Source organism: Cinclus cinclus, chromosome 10, assembly GCF_963662255.1.
Source record: "Cinclus cinclus chromosome 10, bCinCin1.1, whole genome shotgun sequence".
In the NCBI taxonomy this organism is placed as follows: domain Eukaryota; kingdom Metazoa; phylum Chordata; class Aves; order Passeriformes; family Cinclidae; genus Cinclus; species Cinclus cinclus.
In genome coordinates this window covers 21,766,886-21,789,877 of record NC_085055.1, presented here as the reverse complement: position 1 = coordinate 21,789,877, position 22,992 = coordinate 21,766,886, and the positions used below count along the sequence as shown (strand labels likewise).

Sequence of the window (22,992 nt, the reverse complement as noted above, 5' to 3'; positions counted from 1 at the left end):
GGAAAGAATAATGAAGGATTGGAATAGTTTAGCTGGGGGGGAGGTGGCGGAATCACCATCCCTGGATGTGTTTTAAAAAAAGACTGGATGTGGCACTTGGTGGCATGCTCTAGCTGAGGTGTCAGGGCATGGGTTGGACTTGATGTCGGAGGTCTCTTCCAAGCTGGTTACCCTGTGATTCTGTGATTCCGGGGGTGTCCAGGGGGTATCCAGAGGCTGTTCCGGGCTGTCCCGGCCGCTCCCCTCAGGCCGGCCCGGCGCCGGAGCACAGCGCCCCCTTGCGGCTCAGCGGGGACGCTCCTGCGCGCGGCCCCGCCCGCGGCCCCGCCCCCTGCCGCTGGCCACGCCCCCAAGGCGAGCCCCCCGCTCCCCCTCCGCCATGTCGGAGGAGAAGCCCCGGGTGAGGCGGGGAGAGGAGAGGGCGGGACGGACGGACGGAGGGAGGGAGGAGCGGCTGTCCCTCCGCATCTCGGGGCACGGCTGGATAAAGAATAAAGCGGCACGCTCCGCTGAGCAAGCTCATGAAGGCGTACTGCGGCCGACAGGTAGGCGCGGGCACGGCCCGTGGCGGGGCTCCCACCGGGACCTGAGGGACCTCGGCCACCCCGAGGAAGCGTCCCCGTGCCGGTGGAACCTTCGCTTGCTTCTGCGGCCGGATCGTGGAACGTGCTTGTGGGCAGCGTGAGGGTGTCCGGGTGTGTGCGAGAGTGAGGAGCTGGGATGCTGGCAGCTCCTCGGTGTGGAGTTCTTCTCATGGCTGAGTAAAGGCTGTGTCTTCCTTTTCAGGTGCTCCCTAACGTCCCGTGATAGTTACAAAACTTCCTCCGGTTCCGATCCTCACTCTGAGACAATTCGCCAACCCTCAGTGCTGTCATCTTCAGAAACTTCCTCAACTTTGAGGGCATTTTCTCTTTGGATAATGGCGCCAAATAAATTCTTCTATGCCGCAGCTTCCTCGTGGATGGTTTCCTCCTCCCTTCCAGTGTCTCCTGCTGCCTGTTGCACAGCTGTGACCGCTGTGTTCCACAGGTGTTCCCAGGCTGTTCCTCATTGCCATCCTGAGCTGGAGAAGGATGAATCCCCACAGCTCAGTTCCTGAGCCTGGAGCTCCCAATGGCTCTGCTTTACACAGAGCAGAGGGTGGGCATGCGAGTGGCTTTGGAAAGGGAGTTGGATTTTGTTGGCCCTTGTCTGTTACTTGCAGGATCCTTTCTTTGCTTATTCAAAGTTGACTCTCTGCCCTGCTCTGTGCCTGCTGCACCCTGACACCTCTCTGGGTTTTTGGAGAGGTACAGGGAATTTTTAGCATTCCTGTGCGTGACAGAAGTGTGAATGCACGTGCATTTTGAAGGATTTTAAGAGGGCAAAGCAAGGCCCTCAATCCCTGATGCAGTGAATAAAGACTTCCTCGCACGCTTAAACATGGTCAGAAGAGGATTCAGTAGCAGTGTGGTAACTCAGGTTTTAAGGGCAACGTAAAATTGCTAGCATTTGGCCTTCCTCAGTGTAGACAGCAAGACAAATGTGCTCAGTGTCCTGGTGGTTACATCTTAATCAGAGAATCACAGGATGCTTTGGGGTAAGAAGGGAATTTAAAGCCCATCTCACTCCACCCCCTGCCATGGGCAGGGACACCTTCTACTATCCCAGCTTGCTTCAAGCCCTGTCCAGCCTGGCTTTGGACACTTGCAGGGATCCAGGGACAGCCACAGCTTCTCTGGGCAACCTGTGCCAGGGCCTCACCTCCCTGACATGGAAGAGGCTGTAATCAAAATCTGTCATCTTCTGTCATCCCCCTGGTCTTTTTGAGTGTTCATTTTGCTAACATGTGTTTAGACAGTCAATCCATGAATACTTAGTTTGGATTCAGAAACACAAGTGCAGTTTCTCATACGTGACTTTGAACTTGCAGGGCTTGTCACCGAGGCACATTACGTTCCTGTTTGATGGACAGCCTATTAAAGAAGCAGACACACCTGCACAGGTATGAAAAACACTCTCCCTGCAAATTGCTACACAGATATTTGGATGTCTGAGTGATGATCAAAGGGGCTTGAAATCAAACTGATCCTGAAATAATTGCTGTGAGTTTAGCGTGTTCCAACAAATTTGTCCAGGGTGGTGACTGATGGAAAGTGTTTCACGTCTTAGTTAATGGAAGTTATTCCTGAAGTGCCCTGTTGCTGATTAGGAGCAGAGAGCCAAGTGCTTTTGTCACATGTTTTTCAAGGTTTCTATATTACTTATTTCCATATTTTTAAAATGTTAATATTATTCCTGTGTTACTCCCACAGGTGGAGATGGAACACAAAGACACAATCGAAGTGTATCAGCAGCAGATAGGTGGAGGGTGCCAAGACAAAGCATCTTTTGGGGAACAGTTTGAAGATCCTCATCACATCTCACTCTCTTGTCTGTCCCTCGATTTGCTGTTTTAGTAGGGAAGAAATGAACATGCCAGTCACACAGGGTTCTTTAAAACTTCAGAGGGTGTTTCCCAAAGTTGCTTGTTGTCTTTCACATTCTGGGTGCAAGAGTCAAAATAATATCTGCCGGGATTGAGCTGTGTCTGGATATAACCATTTGAAGCTCAGATTAAGTTGTGTGTGTTGTCTCACTTTTGTTAGCCTTTTTATTTTTTTAATGTATTGCTTGTATTATCTTCTTTTTTTCTTTCTTTAAACTTATGGCCTAAGCATTTATCCATGTGTCAGGACAGTAAGTGTTCATTCCTGGCTCTGGTTGGTCTTGCCCTCTGTTTTAACTCAAATTATATAAATAGTTTCATGTATTTTTATGCCAAGTGTGAGTGTAAAAGTTTCCTTTTAGGATGTGCCCAAGAGAAGGAACAGAGATACAGATTTTAAGTTTTCAGCTCATGTTAGAAATTCAGTCAGTCCCTTGAGCCCTGACTGGGGCTAGAACACAATACAATGCTTAGGATAGGGTTTCAATACTTCAGGTTTACATGTTTTTTCATGTTTTGATAAAGTTGGCCAAAATACACTTTTTAATGCAGAAATTGTTTTGGTTTTCTTTGTCCTGCACTGTTGCAGAACTCAAGGTAGCAGGGCAGCTGGTCCAAAAACTAAATGCTTGTGATAGAGTAGCTGTGGGTTAGTTTTTGTTTTGTTTTTGTTGTGCAAGCTTATAAAAATCCCATCACTGAAATTCCCAGGTGTTTTCTGAGGGCTGGGCAGCATCTGTCCCTTTGCCCTGCTCCCTTAACTTTGACTCTTTCTCTGTGGGCTCTGGAAGTCTGTGGCCTCGGGTTTGTTTTTAATCTTTTTGGTAGATAAACTTGGTAAATGAGGGGGGAAATGCCTTTAAATGCCACAGATTGTGCAGAAGAGCTAGTAAGTGAGGAGAGACATTTAGGTGTCTTCAAAATGGTAATAAACTGCTTTCCTGCCTCTCCAACCTTGGTGAGGTTTTATTATTTGTGTGGTGGTTTGGGCTCCACGAAGCCTGTTCCAGAGGAATTTTAACTCGGGCTGTCCTGCTGCTCCATGGAATCATAATCAGCCTTTTCTCTTTCCGTTTGTTCACCTTAGACACGCTCCTTGCTCGCTGAAATCTCGCTGGAAATGCCCCTGTCCCCTTTTCCATGCTGCTGGTGAGCTGGGGTGGGATATCCCGCGGATCCCGTTGCGTGTTCCCGGATTTCCACATTCACGTGCCGCCCTTCGCTGTTGCCCACCGCAAATCCAGTCTGGGACTCGGGCCCATCCCGGCAGGAAAGACCGCGCGGGGGCTGCTCCAGGGGAATCCGAAGGGATTCCCTGCACCGCTACAAACTCGCGCTACCCGCGCTCCGTGGGGCATTTTGCGTGTTCTCCCGTGTCCTCCCGCCGCGTTCCCGTCGGGAATTCCCTGTCCGTTGGTGCCTGGCTCGGCGCCGGCGGGAGGAGCGGGCGCTACCATAGAGGAGACGCCGGCGGGATAGAGCGCCGCCCTCGGCCCCGCCCTGCCCGCGGCCGCTCTGGCCGCGCACCCGGAAGCGGCGGCGGGGCCGCGCCATGGCGGGGACGGCGCTGAAGCGGCTCATGGCCGAGTACAAGCGTGAGTGGCGCTGCCTGGGCCCCTCGCGCTGCCTTCCTGGCGGGATCGCTTCCCAAAGCTCGGGAGGGCCCGCGGGCCGGGCGGGGCCGTGGCGGCCGCGGGGCGAGCCAGGCCAGGCCGCGGGCCTCCCTCTCGGCGCCCGGGGCGGCCGCTGTTTCGCCCTCTCCTCCCCCCGCCGGCTGCGGGGTCCTCTGTGTATCCGTACAAAGCTCCCCGGGGCGAGGGTGAGGGTCAGCGGGCGGGTACGGGGCACTGCCGGCTTTGAGGAGGCTGTGGGAAGGGGGTCCTGCCTGCAAGCCTCCCGCTGGGACACCGGGGGGAGGGTGGTGTGCGGGTGACACCTCTGGGATTCCGTGGCTCCAGGACCTTGTTCAGGGGGAGGCTGGGAACTCTGGTCAAGTGGCTAGTTATTTTGATGCTTTTCCCTGTTAAAATTTCCAGATGGAACAGAATACAGGTATGGAAATCTCTGTTGCAGAGCTCTGTTACGTCGAAGGTATTTAGAGGTGTTTGTCAGGGCAGATACCTTCTGGTTGTGACTGCCTCATCCTTGGAGCTGTCCAGGGCCAGGTTGGATGGGGCTTGGAGCAAGCTGGGCTAGTGGAACGTGCCCCTGTCCATGGCAGGAGGTGGAATGAGATGAGCTTTAAGGTCTCTTCCAACTCGAACAATTCTGTAATTCTGTGAAGTCCTTAATGGAAGCAGAGTGGTTAGTAGAAGGATCTAAACTCGAATTTAGTAACGAAAGACACATACTTGTTTGTTTAAAAATCAGTGTGGGATGTGACTGCAGGGGGTGGCAAGGAGTGATCCTCACCACAGGGGCCAGAGACCTGCTGCAGTGGGCTGGGGCCTTCTGGGAATCCCAGTTCTTCTGGGATGGCTCATCTGCTCCCTGATGAGTTTGAGAGGTGTCCGAAGGTGCCTTTTGTCAACATGAAATATTTGTTTGTTCACCTAGGTGCTTTTGGGCTTTAATGCCCCAGCTTTTATTTACAGCAAGGAAATGTGGAGAAAGGAAATGTTGGTGGGGATGGAGGGAGCTGGGCTGTAACAGCTGGCCTTCTGCTCCAGGGAAGGTCACTTACAGTGCTCCCCAGGCTGTCCAGAGTCAGGGAATTGTTTCTGTCATCATTTAGTGGAACACTTTAGCCTGTGTGAAAGAGAATATTTATAGACACACATTTCCTGCCAACACCGTGCCTGTTGTCAGGCTGCTCTGCAGAGCACAGGTCTCTAAGCTGAGCTGTCACACATGTGGTTGGGCAGCCAGGGCTCCCCACTCAGCTCAGGCTGCTGCCACTGACAGCCAGAGGGGGTGAGCAAGGGCTCACCAGGGCTGTGTGGGTAAAGTTTGTGCTGACAGTGTGTGCCCTAGAAATCTGCATTTTCCTGTTGTAATCCAGAGGCAGTGACCTGAAAAACAACCACAAAAAGTTTTGGCACTGCTTCTGTCCTCTTGTATCTATCCCCTAAGTTTCAAAAAAGCATTCGTGATCCTTTGTTGTTGAGGAACACAGAGATCTTACTGGAGTGTCTTCTATAAATGAAATCTTTAGGAAAAATGATATTAAATTACTTCAGAAAGATTTTGACTTAATGCCACAGGCAGACATGATGTGAATCTTTTCTGCCTGGTTTCCCAGGGTAACGCTAGTCATGAACAGAGATAACGTTTTGTCTGTGATCTGCCTTTGCAAGCACTTTCTCATGCCAAATAAAACACAATATTGGAAAAAATGAATGTAACTCGCAGTGGCTGACTGCTCAGTGCTTTCTGGAAACCTGAGTTGCAGCAGTGCAGTAAGGCAGACATTTTGGTGTCTGTGGATTCCCCTCTGCTGCATATCCAGGTTTGTTATTTTCCTTTAACACAAACCCCAGGATGAAGCCTGACTTAAAACCTTTGCCTAGTGTTTCTCTAAAGACTGACAGTTAATTGTAGCTCTTCAGAAGCTCTTAGCCCTGTAGAGATTTTCAGCAAAATTTATTTTGAAAAATAAAAAAAGCTCCTGGTTGTAGGTAGTTCTGCTGCCTCTTTTTGCAGAAAAAAGAGCAAGTCCTACCTTGGGACAGGATTGGAGTCTGAGGTTCAGCTCAGTGTGAAGTTTCTCCCTCCTGATGGTGTGTGTTGCTGGCATGGATTTGGGCACTGCGAGGCCCTGGGTGAATGTGGACATGGAAATGGTTTTCAGTGACTCTCTCCTGACTGCTCACCTTGGATGAGATCTTGTATGTGTTATTACAAAGTTGTGAACACAATCTTGTTTCTTTACTTTCCCTCTTCTCCTCTCTCTTCCCTTTAGTTACTTCTAGTCATGACAGTTTGTGTTTGGCAGTCAGTGCCTTGCTGGTGGGTTTATTTTCCTTACCAAACTTATAATTCTTTCCATTTTTTTCCTTTCTCAGTTTTTGTCTTTCATCTTTTTCTGTGGATGTGCGTACATATGTTTAAGTCTTAATTTAAAGATATATCATTTTCTTCTGTGAAAAAATCTTGAGATTGTGAGGAGTTTCTACCTGTTGGAGCCCAGATATATCACTGCATTTTGGGAGAGGTAGTGAAATTGCACTGGTTTTCTTTCCTTTTGAAGAAGGAAGGGAAGTTGGCTGTGAACATCCAGATGAGACAGATTGGGGTTTTTTTGTCCTCATTTAGATCTCTGCATGTTTGACTTTTTGCTTTTTCAGATTTACTGTCTACTCTGCCAGAGTTAGTTTGGCTAAAGCTTTAAAAAAAAAACCCCAGCTATAAAAAAGAGCATCAATTTTATTAGTGCATATATCTGTTGGTGATTCTAGATGTATAATAGTATTGGCTCCTGACATAAATCTCTCAGTAGCTTATATTCGTGAAAGTTAAGAGATAGAAAAGTTCTTTTTCTGCGTTTACTGTTTCTTGATGCAAGATCTTGAAGATGTCTTATGCTGGCTGAAATTTCAAGTCTAAAATGGGTTACTCTGGAAGAATTAAATCTCTAGAGACCCAAGAACTCTAGAGCAGTGCCTGATTGTATGTACTGTATTTCCTTCCTGGTACAAACAGGCAACAGAGCACTGGATTGTATTTGCAACAGGTTTCTTTGGAAGTGCTCTCAGGTTGAAAATAAGAGATTTATGTTAACTGTGAGATTTGGGAAGTCACAGAAATAATAAACCTTCTGAACCTGGCAGTGCTTCAGTGGGTACCTCCCATCCTTAGTGCCTGGGGAGAGTTCTGTGGAGTCAGAAGAAAACTGTTCCAAACATCTCAGTCCAGATGCTGTCAGATACTGCATGTATCCGTAATATTTTCTGAGTCCTGGGCTTTTAGTTTGCAGGTTTGCTAAACGGCTGCAGATTTTAAGGAAACATACTGTTGAACATATATTTTAAGAACGATTTTTTCAGTCTCTTCAGTGCTTTAACAGGACATGTTTTCAGTTCTCCTGAGAGCCATCTCCAAGGTGTAATTGACTGATAATGACTCCATAAAGAGCAGTGAAATGGAAAGGAAGGTGTTGATTGTGTGTGCAGCAAATCTGACCCGAATTCCTAATAGAAGCATCACAATTCTCTAGAGTCAGCTCTGTTATCAGCTTAAAAGGTCTGGCTCTGCTCCTAGGGAACAAATAAAAAGTTGCACCTGGGGAGGTTTAGATTGGCTATTAGGGGAAATTTCTACACTGAGGAGGACTGTTTGGCCTAGCTGGTCTGTCAGAGTCGTTCTGCATATGATCAGAGCATTGGTTTTAGCCTTTCCCTGCTCTCTGCTGCTCACTTACAAATAAATGGGCACCACCCACACCCTCCCCACATTCCATTAAAGTGACCCTGTTTTGAAGGCTCTGGTGAGCTGTACCAGCTGATGCTGTGTCAGCTCCTAGTGGTTCATGTTGTGCCTCTCTGAAAACTGGGCTCACAGTTTCCTTTTGAACAACTCTGGAGAAATCAGAGAGTAGGGTCACCATCCCCATGGAAAAGGGTTTTTTCCTTTCTCAATGACCAGGTGCAGCAGCAGCCACTCAATATCAAAGCTCCTGTGTCCCTGAATGCCCAGTTTCTACTTTACCTGATCCTTAAGGATGGAAACCTTTCTCTGAGGGGGGAGCTGAGCAGGGAAGTGGAGAATTCAGTCCTCATGAAGACCCTTTGCTCTGTGGGTTTTGGCTGTTTTTTCCCATTGCCCCTGTTCTCCTTGGACTGGAGTGCTGTGTGACACAATTTGTGTGGCCGCCCACTGCAGGGTCTGCTGCCAGCTTTTTCAGGGAAACGTCAGAAGGATTTTCTTCTTAGAGAGAACCACAAGATGGAGCAAAATGATTCCAAGAGCTCCTGCATTTGACATGTCCCTCTTCCTGTCTAAAAGCATCAACAAAAAAGCTATTGGAGACCCAATGTGAAGCTGGAAAAACCTGCCATGGAATGCCAGGACTTGTGTAAAACTGTAAGGCTGAGTTTCAATCTGCTGCTGGGCTTTGGAACTTCAGAGAGGGCTGTGCCAAGGTTAAGGGCACTCTGAGCAAACAGAAGAGTTCCATGATCTCTCCTGGCAATGCATCTCAACATCATTGCAGTAACAGAGCTCTTGTAAGACAGAAATCTGTTCTGTGCAGCACTACCCATATAGTTTTCACCTATAGCCTAAACAGAAATTAGGTCAGGTATCTCATTTATTGGTTTATGACTTCACATATTCACTGGGTCAGTGTTCCTGTTTGTTTTCCTGTGTGAGAATGCATGTGGTGGTTCTTGTGGCTATGTTCTGTGTTTTACTGGCCACTGGTGTTCTAGAGGTCATTGATTAGGAAACACTGTGCTGGATAAGCAACTGTGAGTGTCACCTCCTGCCACCAGCTCCAGCAGCTTGCCCCATGGCTCACTGGAAGCCTTGGGGCTGGTTGAGCTCCCAGGACTGCTGGCCCATTGGTTGCCTGTTTGTGGCTGAACTGTGCCTCAGCTGCTGCTGCCTCCCTGCAGAACATCAGAAACTAGTTGTTATTTTGTTAGTTGTTGAAATCTGGTTGTTATTTTATCAGCACATGGTGTACTGGCCTTCAACATCTTGAAGTAGGGGGCTGATGCTGAAGATTGATTAATGAATTTGGAATTGTATCAGTTCCCTGGAGAAAGTGAGGATTGATGGATCCAAAGCAGCTATGGCTGTTTTATTGCTGCTTCTTTTTTTAAACTCAGATTTTCCAGGCCGTGCAGGAGGAGTTGAATTGAATTTAGGGAACAGAGCTGCTTGTCAAATCTCTCCTGTGTCTGCTTCTCCTGTTTTTATGTTGTTCTGGGTTTTGCACTGAGGTGCATTATGCCTGAATGGGTACAGAGGGCTTACAGGAATACAAACTTCAGGCTGTTATGGTATCCAGGAGATACCACAGAGGCGCAAGAGAAGAGCATTTCCCAGGTTTTGTGAAATGTTTTTGTCTTCCTTCTCAGGTTTAAATTATTGCCTCTGAAGATGGGGGACTTGATGATCCTAGAGGTCTTTCCCAACCTAAACAATTCAGTGATTTCAAGGCTAGTTCTGGGAGCCTGAAAAACCCCAGAGTGTCAGATAAGTTTGTCTAGAACACTGTCTTGCATCAAGCAATGGTGGTGGGGCCCCTGTGCTAAGCCATGGCCACTCAAACACCCCCTGAAATGCTTGAGCTTGCAAATCACTTCAATCTTTATTGTGTTTCTGTTTTTGCAGAGCTGACCCTGAACCCACCAGAAGGGATTGTGGCAGGTGAGGAACTGAGCAGGGGTTGTGCACTCTGGAGCTGTAACCTCATGTTGAAGTAGCACTGAGCATTGTTCTGTTCTGTTTCATAGGTCCCATGAATGAAGAGAATTTCTTTGAATGGGAAGCCCTGATCATGTGAGTTAATACTGTTTGGTGTGTAAAATCAGCAGATGCTGTGATGAGCTGCTAGGAGAGCAAGAATGTAAAAAAGTGCTATTCTGTATGACATCAGCATTGGCCTGTCTTGGGCTGGAAACTCCTCTGATCCAAACAGGGAGTTACATTTGGACTTTAAACAGTGACAGAGGCAGCATTGGTGATGTGTACAACTTGTTATGATAATTTCTTGTACAGGTGTCATAATAAAGTTCACAGATTTGTCAGGAATCCTCATTTGGGCTCCCTTGGATATATGTTACATTTACAAACACTGTAAGAAACAAACAGTTGCTTTGTAGATCACATATACCTGTTGGAACATTGCCTAACTGCAAATGCAGGACAAGTTTTGAGTGGAGCAAAATACACAGTGACAGGAGAAAAAAAATCAATGTCTAAAATTAGTTTACTTACTATTCAGATTTTTTTTCTTGAAATAATGAAAGGTTTTGATCAGAGAAAGTACTGAAATTTAAGTAAAAATTCTTCTGAAGTTTTTTACACTTACGAATCGGTGTTTTCAAGAGTTGGATGCAGTGGTTTTGTGTAGAAAGAGATTCACTCTTCTGTTGGTGAATAGCTCTGACCTGCTGTGTTTTGGGGGTGATCAAGACTCCTTTACAAAGCTGTGTTCTCTCTTCCACTCCCCAGGTGATGGGTGTGGTTGTTGGTAGCAAGATTTGCCATGAAGAGACAAAATATTTTTGCCCAGCATCTTACAGGTTATCTTCTTTCTTGCTCATTCTCCTGCTCATGCTGTACCTTCTTTGGGGACTTTGAGTACATGGAATAACTGGTGATATTTTACAAAGTTAAGTTCTAAAATGCTAGAGGAGAGGGGAAAAGACATTTATCACTCACATCTGACAATTTATGCAGTTATTACACAATTAAAAGATGAAGAAGCTCCAGACCACTGAGTCCATCTTGTAGCTGGTTGTTAGGGTAGATCCTGGCTCTGTATTCCAGGATTCTTTTGGTAAGAATTGGTGATTTCCTTTCCTTCAGCCAGGGCTGGGTTGTCCCAGAGGACTCTGGGGGCAGCAAGCAGTGGCAGTGATCTGGGCAGGTTTTCCCTGCAACCACCAATGCTGACTGGTGAGATCCTCAGCTGGCGTGGGTGGCAGAGTTTTCCTAGCTCGGTTTGCTTGGAATGTGTTGTCCAGGGATGAAAAACAAGATTTCTGTCTCTTGGGCTCAGGCGTGCAACCAGTACAAAAGCACGGCGAGCTGTAGCAAATTCCCTATTCCACACAAGCTGTCTGTGTGGGTGATCCTGCTGCATGGCAAGAGTTATTTTAGACCTTGGTGAGTGGAGGTTTGGATTACCACTACTTGTTTGCTCATTGATGGCCAGAGTTGGCAAATGCCTCTGCTTATGTGCAGCAGTTTCTCCTGGGATAGCAGGTTGTGCTTCCTGGTAGCTCAGTCCCCTGAAAATAAACACTTAGCATGGAAATAGGTTGTTTTGTTGCCTGACACCAGAGATTTTGGCTGCAGGGTCTTATGCTTTCTGTGAGAGGCATAGTCAGCACATCTGCTTCATAGTGGGCCAGATTTCAGATCAGACAGCTGTGATTGCTTGGAAATGTGGAAATCCCAGAGGGTTTAATGCACTTCTTGGAACGTGGAAGGAAATTCCTGCTTATTGGTACTTCCTCCTAGCAGAGGTGTTGTGGCTGAGTAGAGGTTTCCTGAGGGACACTCAGAAGTACTTCTGAATTGCCTAGAAAATACCTTTTCTGAAGTTTCCCATCACATCCTTAAAGAACAGAGGAGCTGCTTGCAGACTTGAAAGCCCTTTAAAGTGCTGAGTGTTGAGCTTCAGGTCTTTGTCAGCGTAAAATGAGAGGTGGAGTTGCTTTAATTTTGGTTTCTGTATTGTGCGTGTGTCATAATAAAGTTATATTTTAAGATCTGCTCAATATTGAAGCTGTGATACAATAGAAACATGTTTACCCCAAACACACTTGGTTACTTTCATCTCTTTACAAATCCTGTTAGTAGCAGTGTTTGCAATACCTTTGGAAAGAAAGTTACACGACTTGTTTGTATTTGTCTGTGGTGATCTCCTCCAGTGTTTTGTAATCTCAAATGTGCTGTGTGAGATTCAGGGAATGAAGTGTGCAGATGAGAAAATGGGAGTAAAGCTGCCTTCAAATTGAAGTGGAAATGGTAAGAAACATAATTGTGAAAAGAACAGAATACTTTTTTTTTTTCCTTCACCCAATTTATATGAAGCTAGAGCACATATAATGGCACATAACTTAAAAAAAAAGAGACCTAAGAAAAAAAAGAAAAAAGACATCTCTCGTTTATCAATTCAAAGGTAGGCTGGGTAATGTTACATAGATTGATGTAAGAGCTTGGCTTGGAGATAAAATAATGCATTTTTAAATAATGGAAATAATAATTTGTATCTCCAGTGTTCTTGTCTGCAGCAGCAATGCTGGAGGAATGGGAAATATATAAATATTAAGACCATAATAAAATAAAGGAGAGAACAGATCTTAGATTCCTAAAATGAGTGTGATGGGAACAGAACTGAAAACACCCATGTGAAAACCTTTCTGAAGACTGGAGGTGGGGAGTATTGTTGAAAGGCAGATCTTTGCAGCATCATTTCAGGAGAGTTTGCCTTATGTTGCTCAGTTCCCTAGCACTGCGTGAGGTCCTTCAGGCTGTGTTGTGTTCATGGATTTCACATTTCAATGCCAAGTTTTGCCCTCTTTGGTTGGCATGTACAAATGTGTGTTGCTATTAAAGTTTATCCCCAAAAGACACAAAAGCACGCAATGGTTAAGAGCTTTATAAGCCTAAAGATTGCTTGAAAATAAACAGTAGAAATTGAAGTCAACTTATCACAAAGCTGTTTAGAAAGGTAATTAAATCTATAATTAGGCTTATGACTTTTGTTTCCATTCCCCTTTTGGGCATCTTATGATTGTGGGGTTTGGTGTTTTTCCAGCATGTTTCTACAAATAAGCCATTTGCAAATGTATGTGAAGCTGTGATTATAAAATTAGAATCACAGCATCGTTAAGGTTGGAAAAGTCCTCTAAGACCATCAGAATCCAACCAGTCCCCCAGCACTGAAGCACTGACACATCCACCACTAAACCATGTCCCCAAGTGCCACATTAACATGTTTTTTTGAATGCTTTCAGGGATGGTGGCTCCACCACTGCCCTGTGCCAAGGCTGAACACCACCTGAAGGCTTGAACAATCCCTTTCTTCAGGGAAGAAATTTTTCCCAATATCCAACCCTAAACCTCCACTGTTACAACTTGAACCTGTTTCCTCTTGACCTGTCTCTTGTCCTCTGGGAGCAGAGCCTGACTCCCACCTGGCTGCACCCTCCTGTCAGGGAGCTGTAGAAGAGGAGCCTTTTCTCCAAACGAAACAACTCCCATTGAGTGTCCTTCTCAAAGTACTTCCCTCTTCTATTTGGAAGATACCCACCATTCTTCTCTGCCCCTTGCATCCAGCTCCTGGAGTTCAGAGCTTCTCATTTTCCTGCTTTGTCTTCTGTCAGCTTTGGATTCACTGCAGGGCATAGGGGTGATTGCAGCAGCTGCCATGCTCTTACCTCCCTGGCCCTGCCAATGTCCTTTGTGAGCTAAAAGTGATGCTGTCAAGTTCAAATGCTGAGTGTTTTGTAGTTGCAAATGCTGCCTTGGATTAACTTTAATAATTTCTTTGAAGTTGATCCTGGCAGCGCTGAGTGGCTGAAACAAAAGCATTTTGCTCACATAATGCAGGGCCTAAAATGGAGTATGTTGGGTTGAGTGTATTTGACAGAAGAGCCCTTAAGGCTGTGGGTTTGCTCTCAAAACAGAACATAGACACCCACCAGCTTTTCAATGCCTGTATGTACATACTCTCAGAAGTTCAACAATAAGCCTTTAAAATGCATCTGGAATTAAAATGGTCAGGAAAAAATGCGTTCAGTTTACTCTCAGATGTGAATTGAATCCTGACTAAATTAAGGGAAAAGGCCAGAAAGGGAACAAAGTGGTTGAGATGGTTTAGCTTTCATTCTTGCAGAATGTTGGTGCATTTCTCTTACCTTACCTGCCAGTGTCAATATTCATGTTTAAATCACATAGTTCTTGTGTTTATCTACCAGCCAAGTCTTTTGAATCCCAAAGTTTGAGACAGTAAGTCTTCTAGGGCTTTAGGATTTGCTGCTCTCCAACTTCAATGTTCTTTCTGGCATGGAAAATGTGGATTGGGAGGAGGAGGAGGCATGAATATATTCCTAACCCTTATTTCCCAGACAGTGGAACCTTTGTTTGAATGGCTTTTTACTAAATACATGAAGTTTCTTTGGCAACAATTTTCAGTGCTGAAGGTTTTTCGTCATCTTTCCAATCAAGGGAAATCATGTTTGTGTTACAACTTCCAGATGGTTCATCAAGTTTGAATAAATCATGGCTAATAAACTTGTTTTTTTGCTCACTTTCCACAAGTGTTTTATGTAGGCAGGGTAAAATAGTTGTCTTTATGTTCTCAACTCAGTTGCACTTTGAACTAGATTCTGAACACAATAAGGAAATGTTTCTACAAGAACCCTGATGAAGCCATTTGTTATCCACCTGCACTCGAGGGAGGGCAAACTCATTATCTGAAGTCTGCAAAGACACATTGTTGTCCTGCATCTCTGCTGACAATTATGGTCTCTGAGCTGTGTTTTCATTTTTACAAACCTTTGCTGTACTTTCTGCATCAAGACAGTGATAAGTGTTTGTGTGGTTGTACTAGATACTGGCAGTTGGGATCTCTGTGGCGTTCATAAATTAATTTTGAGCTCCAGCATTTGACATCTCTGTCTTGTAGAGCATAACAGTATCTTCAAAGGCACAGGAGTCCCACACCTGCCTCTGCTTTCGCTTGACGTGCAGACACTCAAATCCTGGAACATGCCTTGGAGCCAGATACTCCAATTATAGCCAGACACACCCTGCTAATTAAACAGTGTTGTGACCTTCCTAGTAATTTAGCATGCAAGCTTTGATTTCCCCCCTTGCCTCCCAAGCCTCATATTTGGATTTAAGTTTATGAGGTGTGGGGTAAGAGCACCTTAACTCTTTGTTTCCTGGAGAAGATGATATAACCCGTGCCTCACACATCTCATTAGACAAGAATTTGGGTGAAAGAGCTGCTTAAAACTTTGGTGAATAACCTTTTATCTGTTCCTAGGGGTCCTGAAGACACCTGTTTTGAGTATGGGGTTTTCCCTGCTATCCTGAGTTTCCCACTCGATTACCCGTTGAGCCCTCCGAAGATGAGGTTCACGTGTGAGATGTTCCATCCCAACAGTGAGTCTGATACAGCAGGATGCACGGGGTGGGGGGTGGGTTGCTTGTGCAACTTAGAAAACCTTTGCAGCAGATCTGCCATCCTTCCCCAGGGTGGTTCTCTCCCTTTCCAACCTTGTGCACAAGCAGCATTCAGCTGCCCAGCAGTTTTGCTCTGTCTTTGGGTCCTTTTCTCTTTTTCCCATTATTCCTCATGAAACTTTTTCTCGTAAACAATCCAGCAAGGATTCCAGCAATTCTCATGCTTTTACATCTTCTGTACAGGATGTGAGACTTAGTGAATTAATACAGGTTCTTAACAAACAAAGAATTATAGAATATGCTGAGTTTGGAGGGACCCATCAGGATTATGGTGTTCAACCCCTGGCCCTATGCAGGGTGCCCCAAGAATCCCACCATGTGCCTGAGAGCATTGTCCCAACACACCATGGACTCAGTCTTGCTCTATGGCTTGTATTTAGGTAATTTGGTGTTATTTTAATGACTAAAAAGTTGTTCATGGGTGCAGCTTTATTAGGCAGCATGGGTTTTGCCCGATGAAATCACAGGCTTAGCATTTTTGAGGGGATCTCTGAAATACAGATGACACATTTACAAGTGTTTAAGACTTTGCTGGCCTTTGTTCTGTGATGCTGATTGAGTTAGAGATCTTTTCCAGCCTAAATGAATCTGTGATGGTGACACTATTATCTGAAGACTCTTCGGTGGGAGTAATTGCAGTAACAAGGAGTACAGCTAACAATGTTGAGCCTCAGACATGAAAAAAAACCTTAAAGCCTGTGTTGGCAGCCTGGACTGCTACTTTCTGGAATCAGCCTTGGAATTCTGTGTAAAATCATTGCTTTTGACATCTGCTGAATCAACATGGGTTGTGCAAAGGTTGTTTATTACTACCCAGGTTTGGTGGGCTGGCTCTGTGCTCAGGCTGTCAGGTCTCTGACTCTCAAGAGCAGGAAAAGGCAAATGCTGCTCTCCTGCCTAGTGCTTCCTCTTCAGCTGAAATTCCTGCACTTGGTAAACACAGGTCACATAATCTCATCTGGGAATCAATTTATTTCACCCTTCATTCGAGGACTTCTGCAATTTCTTGGAGTTTCTCTGTTACTCCCTTCTGGAAGCATCAGGTTCTTACCCACTTAATCCATATCTTTCTGTTCTCCCGTGGAAGGCACATCTGCATGTCATAGCATAGAATTGTGTGGACATCCCCAAGGCAGTGTGGTGTTACCTCTGGAGCTTTGATGTCCACAACAGGGCACTTTGGCACTTGGTAGCAGTACAGCCATGTCAGCACCTTGCTCTAGCTGGACTAATTTACCCAAACTTCTTGCCAGGACTGGTCTCCGTGAGCAAATCCTTGTCCCTGCAGCTCCAGCTGTGGCCTTGACTTGAGGTTCACTGCTTGCAGCTGTGTTGTGTGCAGCACTGCCAGGAGGAGTGGGGTGTGGAGAAGCACAAATTGCCTGACTCCTGTGTTAAAGAGTGGCTTTACACATGGGTGTTTCTACCATGGGATAATTGGAGCACACTGGATGGTCAGCTCTTTAAAACCCTGTGCCTTGGAGTCTTCTTAATCTGAAGTAGACTCAGCTGGGGTTTTGTTGGGCTGCTTCTACCCAGAAAGGGGTGGCTGGGCTGTGCTTTTTCTGTTTATTCATCCCCCTGTGAGAAGTCACAAGGAAAATGTTTTAAAAGTCTGGTGTGTCCCCTCATCTTTGCAGTTTTTGTTATGTGAAGGGGGAATTGAAATGCCGCAGAACTGTCTTCTCTTAAATTAAAATGACCTTCTTGGATGCTCTGGCAAAAGTAACTGAGTAGTGATCAGTGGCATTGCTTGCATTGATGCTGAGCATCAAGGTGGGGAGATCACAGGATCTGAGGTGGTTTGGGAAGGATTGTTGGAAGGGACATTAAAATCCATCTCATTCCACCCCCTGCCATGGGCAGGGACACCTTCCACTATCCCAGGCTGCTCCCAAGCTCTGTCCAGCCTGGCTTTGGACACTTCCAGGGATGGGGTAGCCACAGCTTCTCTGGGCAACTGGGTGAGGTTCCCACCACCCTCTGAGGGAGCAATTCCTTCCCAGTATCCCATCTAACCCTGCCCTCTGTGCAGCCACTGCCCCTTGTCCCAAGTCCCTCTCCAGCTCTCTTGGAGCCCCTTTAGGCACTGGAAGGGGCTCTGAAGTATCCCTGAAGTCTTCTCCAGGCTGAGCACTCCCAGCTCTCCCAGCCTGTTTCCAGAGCAGCTTTCTGTGGCCTCCTTTGGACTTGTTCCAACAGCTCCACATCCTTAGTTTGGGGGCCCCACAGCTGGACAGGGGTAGGTCTCACCTGAACAGAGGAAGAGAAGATTCATACATCTTCCTGGAATCAGCCTTTGATGTCTTGACTGTGCTGCTGTGTTCCAGCTGTTTTAAATGAGGCACTGCACAGAAACAGGAGACTCCCTCACCAGTGAAATCCCTTCTGCCAGTGGGTTCCTGACTTTCAAGAAGTGCTGATTCAGCACCTGCTGTTTTCATCTCTTCCAGCTACTGTTAGACCAGCTCCAGTGCCCAGCCTGGGGCTGCAGGAAGGACTGTGAATAAAAGTCCTCCACAGTGCTTATGTGCTTGGGCAGACATAGCTGGGTGAATGGAAGGAACTGGAAATGAGCACAGCTGCTCCCAGCAGTCATTCCCACCTTGTTTTGTGTTGCTTTCCTGACAATGGCACCAGTTTAGTTCCCTGAGGAATAGAAGCCCTGAAATTACTGCACTAAAGTTGTCATTCCTCAGGAGCCTGCCATGCAGGGGAATTAGGCTATGTTGCTAGAGCAGTGTTTTTTGTTTGTTTTTTTTTTGTGGTGCCTCTTCAACCTTTGTTTGGTTTCATGACCAAGTTAGTAGAATCCAGTCTCTGTGAAGATAACTTGTACTGCTGCAGACACGTTGCTTATGCTAAAGGTGGGAGGGGAAGAACCTGGATCCTTAATTCATAGGTTTCCTTGTTTCCAGGTGCTTTAATGCAGCTGAACTTTAAGCAAAAAACAAACAAAAAAAAGTATTGGGAATTCTTCTGATTGCACCTCAGTAATCTTCAAAAACGAATCAGTTCTATTGTTCATAATATATTTCACATAACACTTTTTTTCTCGTATTTATAATATATATGACATAACACTTTTCTCTCCTTTGAGTAATCCTTTTCATGGTCAGAGTCCAGTGGAGGGCTCCAGTATGCATTCAGTGCATTCATTTCCATCTAAGTAGGACTGGTTACCTGCTTGGAGCTGTGTCTGTGCAAATTCTTGCCTTGTTCCACCAGGCTGCATCATTCATTTTTTTCATGGAGCCTGTCACTGATTATTGAATGACACAAATGCTCCCAGCAGGTTTCTGTTGGGGAAGGAATTTGTTAGATTTGCTTAAAGAAGATTTTTTCCTAGTTTTTTTTTCTTTCAGATTTTGTGTCCTCATGCCTAAAGAGAAAATTTAAACCTGCATTTAGTTTTAATCAGAGAAAAGCCAAATCTCAAGGCTGATGTATGCTCAAGACTGATCTGGAGCTGCTGAGCATTTCCACTAAGTAACAACCAATCCTCTGTATGCTTTTTTGTGCAGTTTACCCAGATGGGAGAGTGTGCATCTCTATCCTTCACGCTCCTGGGGATGATCCCATGGGATACGAGAGCAGCGCGGAGCGGTGGAGTCCCGTGCAGAGCGTGGAGAAGATCCTCTTGTCTGTTGTGAGCATGCTGGCAGGTGAGCACTGCTGTCCTGTCAGCCCTTCCTCAGTGGGCTTTTTGCTTTTTGCTTTGTTCACTGAGCAAAGCACGTGGGAAGCTGCTCAGCAGCAACCACGCTTCTTAAAGCCCTGGTGTTTATTTATTTATTAGTAAACCAGTGCTCTGAGAAAAGTTGGAAAATAATGCAGTAAGTAGCAGTAGTTCATGTTTGTGGGTTACTGCAATGTTTTTCTTTCCACTACTGAGACAGTAGTGATGGGTCAGGTGGTACCAGAGGCTCAGCTGGTTCCTTGCTCCTGGACAAAACCCTCTCTGTATTTGCTGTGCTGTCCATTCAACTTTTACAGCTGTGGATTACAGCCTGTGTTGGATTTGGCTTTGGCAGATGACAGGTTATCAGACCTAACCATTACAGCAAAATGGAATCCATGGCCTCTGGTTCAGAAGCCAGCACACTCTGTTTCTCTTTGTTGTTCCTAGCCTGGGAATGTGCCCCACTCTGCCATCTCTGGTTCAGAGGAAGGCTTTTTGAGAAGAGACCTGGGGTGAAAAACTTTTTGTGGAGCCTTTTAAATGGTTTTCCCTAAATCTAACAAGGGCTGTGGATCAGCTCTGTTGCGTACAGCACTCTGAAAGATTGGTCATTTTCCACACAGTGGACAGAGCCACTGAACTTCCTGAAGAGGGCAGAGCCCATGTCCTTTAAAACTGGTTTTGAAGGATAAATGGGTTTAGAAGCTGCAAAGCTCACCAAAGAGCAAGCAACAGATTCCTGTATGGGACTGTTTTAGCTTTGGAATAGTAACCTGCAGCTGGGAAGCTGTGCAGACAAATAGTGCCTGTAGGATTCCCATGGTTTCCAAGAGTTTGTGGTGCAGCCTTACCTGGATTGGGAAGTGTGGGAGTCACCTGGTCTCGTTCCTTGCCTGTGCATCCTGTTTTCCCATGCCTTTTGGAGAAATTAGGCTAAAACACCAGTGGTCAGCTTCTTTCAGGGTACTGGAAAACTCTCAGCCCTGGCTCTGCGGGTGTTGTAAACCCAAGTTTACCAGACTGGGTGACCTGCACACCTGCTGGTTTTTAAGGTGGATCATGTGGAGAAGGATGGGAGCTTGAGCTCCTGCCATGAACTGACTGGGGGTGGGTGTGGACTGGTGTGTCAAGGGAAGTGAGCAGAGTATGTTAGTGCCTTCTGGAGCCCCAGGACAGTGTCCTGCTGTGTGCTGCCCATAGATCTGGTAAATCCTTGGTCTCAGCTTACCTTCATACAAAACAGGGAGCCCCTGGGACTTCAGCACTCCATGTGCTTCATAAAGTGTTCTGAAATCATCAGATGAAAGATGTTGCAGAAGTGAAAGCATATTCTATGGTTTTTCTTGGATTGTTTTGTTGGTTTTTAATAGAACAAGCCATTCCAACAAGTGATGGCCTGTTTGGGTGGCCTGCTTGGAGAGGCTTTGTGTCTTGACAAACTGGAGAACAAGAAAAAAAACCCAAAACGTTCTGCAGGGAGAAACATGTGACTTTAAAAGGTATTGACAGTACTGGGGGTGCCCCATTGTGTTGGCCATGTGCATGGTGGGGCTCCACTGCTGAAAGCACAAGCAAAAGAAAGTCCTGCTCCTGTGCCACTTCTTTCTTGCCTAAACTCGAATTTGTTGTGAATATCCTTTCTCTGGTGGTCAGTTAAATCAGAACCTTTTGGGAATCCAGGAGCTGCCCTTGGATTTGCTTTAGTGGTGTGTCTGCAGTCTCAAAGGAGAAGTGTTTCAAAGCCTAGGGGAAGTGGCATTCCTGAAGAAGCAAGAAGCTCCATTGCCCACCTACTTTTGTCTTTCTCTTTTCAGAGCCAAATGATGAAAGTGGAGCCAATGTAGATGCCTCCAAGATGTGGCGGGAAGACAGAGAACAGTTTAACAAAATTGCCAAGCAGATTGTGCAGAAGTCACTCGGACTTTAAGCTCACAGAGAGACTGAAGTGTTTTGTATTTCTCTCCACCTGGATACGAGCAGTGCTCAGTGCTGGTACCAAAAAGGAAAACTTTGTAAATCCATTGGCCTAGTTCTTACAATTTGTTATTTATTTACCATCTCTTTTCTTCCACTGCTCCAGAGAAGCCTCTAGTTCACTCACTAAGTTGTGTGGAAAAGGGATTTAATGGTAGAGAAAAATACAGAGACAATGCTGTTTCAGAGGCTGCTTGTTACTACCTTACTTTGTGGTGTGGAAAGCCTGGAGACTTGGCAATCTGCAGCCCCCCCTCACCCAACTGCTGTTGGAGAGCAGTGCTGGTTTGGATCCTCTGCTGGCAGAATTAGTTGTGTTTTTATAGGTAGCATTGCATCTCTAGCAGCAGTAGGCAGGAATTACTCTATCCATTGTTAACTTATTAGGTTAAGGGCAGCAGTTGCAGTCAGATCTGATTTGAAGAGTATAGTTAGCAGGAGAGGTTGTGAAGCGGGGCTGTAGTCAGGGCATGTAAGCAAAAATAGGAACTTTAGGGAGTGAGCTGTGAGGACTGGCTGGGGGTCTGGAATGGCCTGGTGTTCCCATGTAACACTGTGAGTTTGTACTCCCCCTTTGAGTCAGTGTTAGCTTGGCAGAAATCACAAGAGCTGCTTTATTAGTCCTTGAAGACACTCAGTTGTAAACTTTATACTCAGTTAGAGGCACAAGATGTAAAGGTTGGATTGTCCAAGTTCACCTGGTTGAAGTAGGTCATTGGCAGTTGGAAAATGCAGTGAGGATGTGTTTGCTCTTCTGGGCATGTTCATAGTACTGCAAAAATATCATCTTGCTCTGGTGACACATGAGTGTTGAGAGGATTTGGCACTGCTTTGCCATTACAGCCCCTTCACCCATTTTTGGGTGATCAAGCCAAGATGAGGATGATGGACTTAAAAAAATTACCTGTGACACTCTACACTGAATGCTCTTGTGTTTTAAATAGGAGCCAGAGAAGATGGGCTGTGTGCTCGAGGATGAACGATGTGTGTTTTGGTCTGCAGTGTTGTAGCCAGCATGAAGGGTGCAGGAAATACCAGCTGGTCAGTTCTTAGAACTGCTGAGGGGCCTCTGCTGGCCTTTCTGCTTTGCAAGTCAATCTCATGTGTAGGTCCAAATTTCTCCAATTTACTACAAGCAATAACATGCCCATTGATAGCACATGGAATCCAGTTTTGTTGGCAGCTTTAAATGGGCTAAAATTGACAAGGGCTGTTGTTTTTTTTTTTTAATGTGAAAAAGTGTGACAAGGAAGGAGTCACACCATGAAGAAAGCTTTACAGAGGTGATGGTGTGCATGTGTGTGGTACAGCTATTCAGCATTTCTGTCTTGCTGTCTGTGCTGCAGATTGCACTTTGCCATCGTTCTGCACCTCTGAAGAGTTGTATTGCTGCAACCTGCTGATTTTACCTCCTTGTAGAAGTAATTGTGGCTTTGATGTCAGGGTGGAAGTGGGACTGGACATAGCTTGGGAGCAGAGATGATGAAATAGTGTTGTACCTAACTAGTATTTCAAGGCATACAGGAAAATGTAGCACTTTATGCAAAACTGGGAGTGTTTTAGGGAATAGAGGGAGGATTGCTCCTGGGAGTACTGCAGCCACCTTTGGGAACAACCCTGGAGAGCTGCAAGAGCCGCTGCAGAAACACAGAGATGGCAAAAGTGGGGTTTGCTTAAGTGCTGAGTATTTTATTCATGTGTGCTTGCTCATTATCTTGATTTTATGGTGGGATTTAGTCTGTATACTGAAAATAAAGTGACTATATTTTCTCCTTTTATAGTTGTACACAAATGTATTGCAGTGGGTGTTGTATGAGTAACCACATGGCCAGGAAACTTCCTCCAAAGGAGTGGAAGGGTTCATTCTAACCCAGTTAAAACATGGGATACTTTAGGAGTGAAAGAGCTGACATGATTGCATGGACTTTGCAGGAAAATACCTTGTCTCTCATGCTGGCAGTGGCTGGGTAACTCAAAGAAAACGATAAAAATCTGA

General features: G+C 45.8%; 2 protein-coding genes across 3 annotated transcripts; both read left to right on the top strand.

Annotated features, from left to right (window-relative positions):
- Positions 1–488: 488 nt before the first annotated feature.
- LOC134047544 (small ubiquitin-related modifier 3-like) lies at positions 489–2,797 on the top strand (the record flags this gene model as incomplete). Its single annotated transcript, XM_062498789.1, has 3 exons — positions 489–545; positions 1,913–1,984; positions 2,295–2,797. Coding segments are annotated over 3 exons (273 nt in total), but the record flags the coding sequence as incomplete, so codon positions are not given.
- A 1,204-nt stretch (positions 2,798–4,001) lies between these two features.
- UBE2G2 (ubiquitin conjugating enzyme E2 G2) lies at positions 4,002–22,772 on the top strand. Of its 2 annotated transcripts, XM_062499234.1 has the most exons (6): positions 4,002–4,062; positions 9,746–9,781; positions 9,868–9,913; positions 15,141–15,259; positions 18,865–19,005; positions 20,837–22,772. In XM_062499234.1, the coding sequence occupies exons 1-6, from the start codon at positions 4,020–4,022 to the stop codon at positions 20,947–20,949; spliced, it is 498 nt and encodes a 165-aa protein (XP_062355218.1). In that variant the 5' UTR covers positions 4,002–4,019; the 3' UTR covers positions 20,950–22,772. The 2 variants fall into 2 exon arrangements, with proteins under 2 accessions (XP_062355218.1, XP_062355217.1); XM_062499233.1 differs by lacking the exon at positions 4,002–4,062 and having other exon boundaries at positions 9,670–9,781.
- Positions 22,773–22,992: the final 220 nt, after the last annotated feature.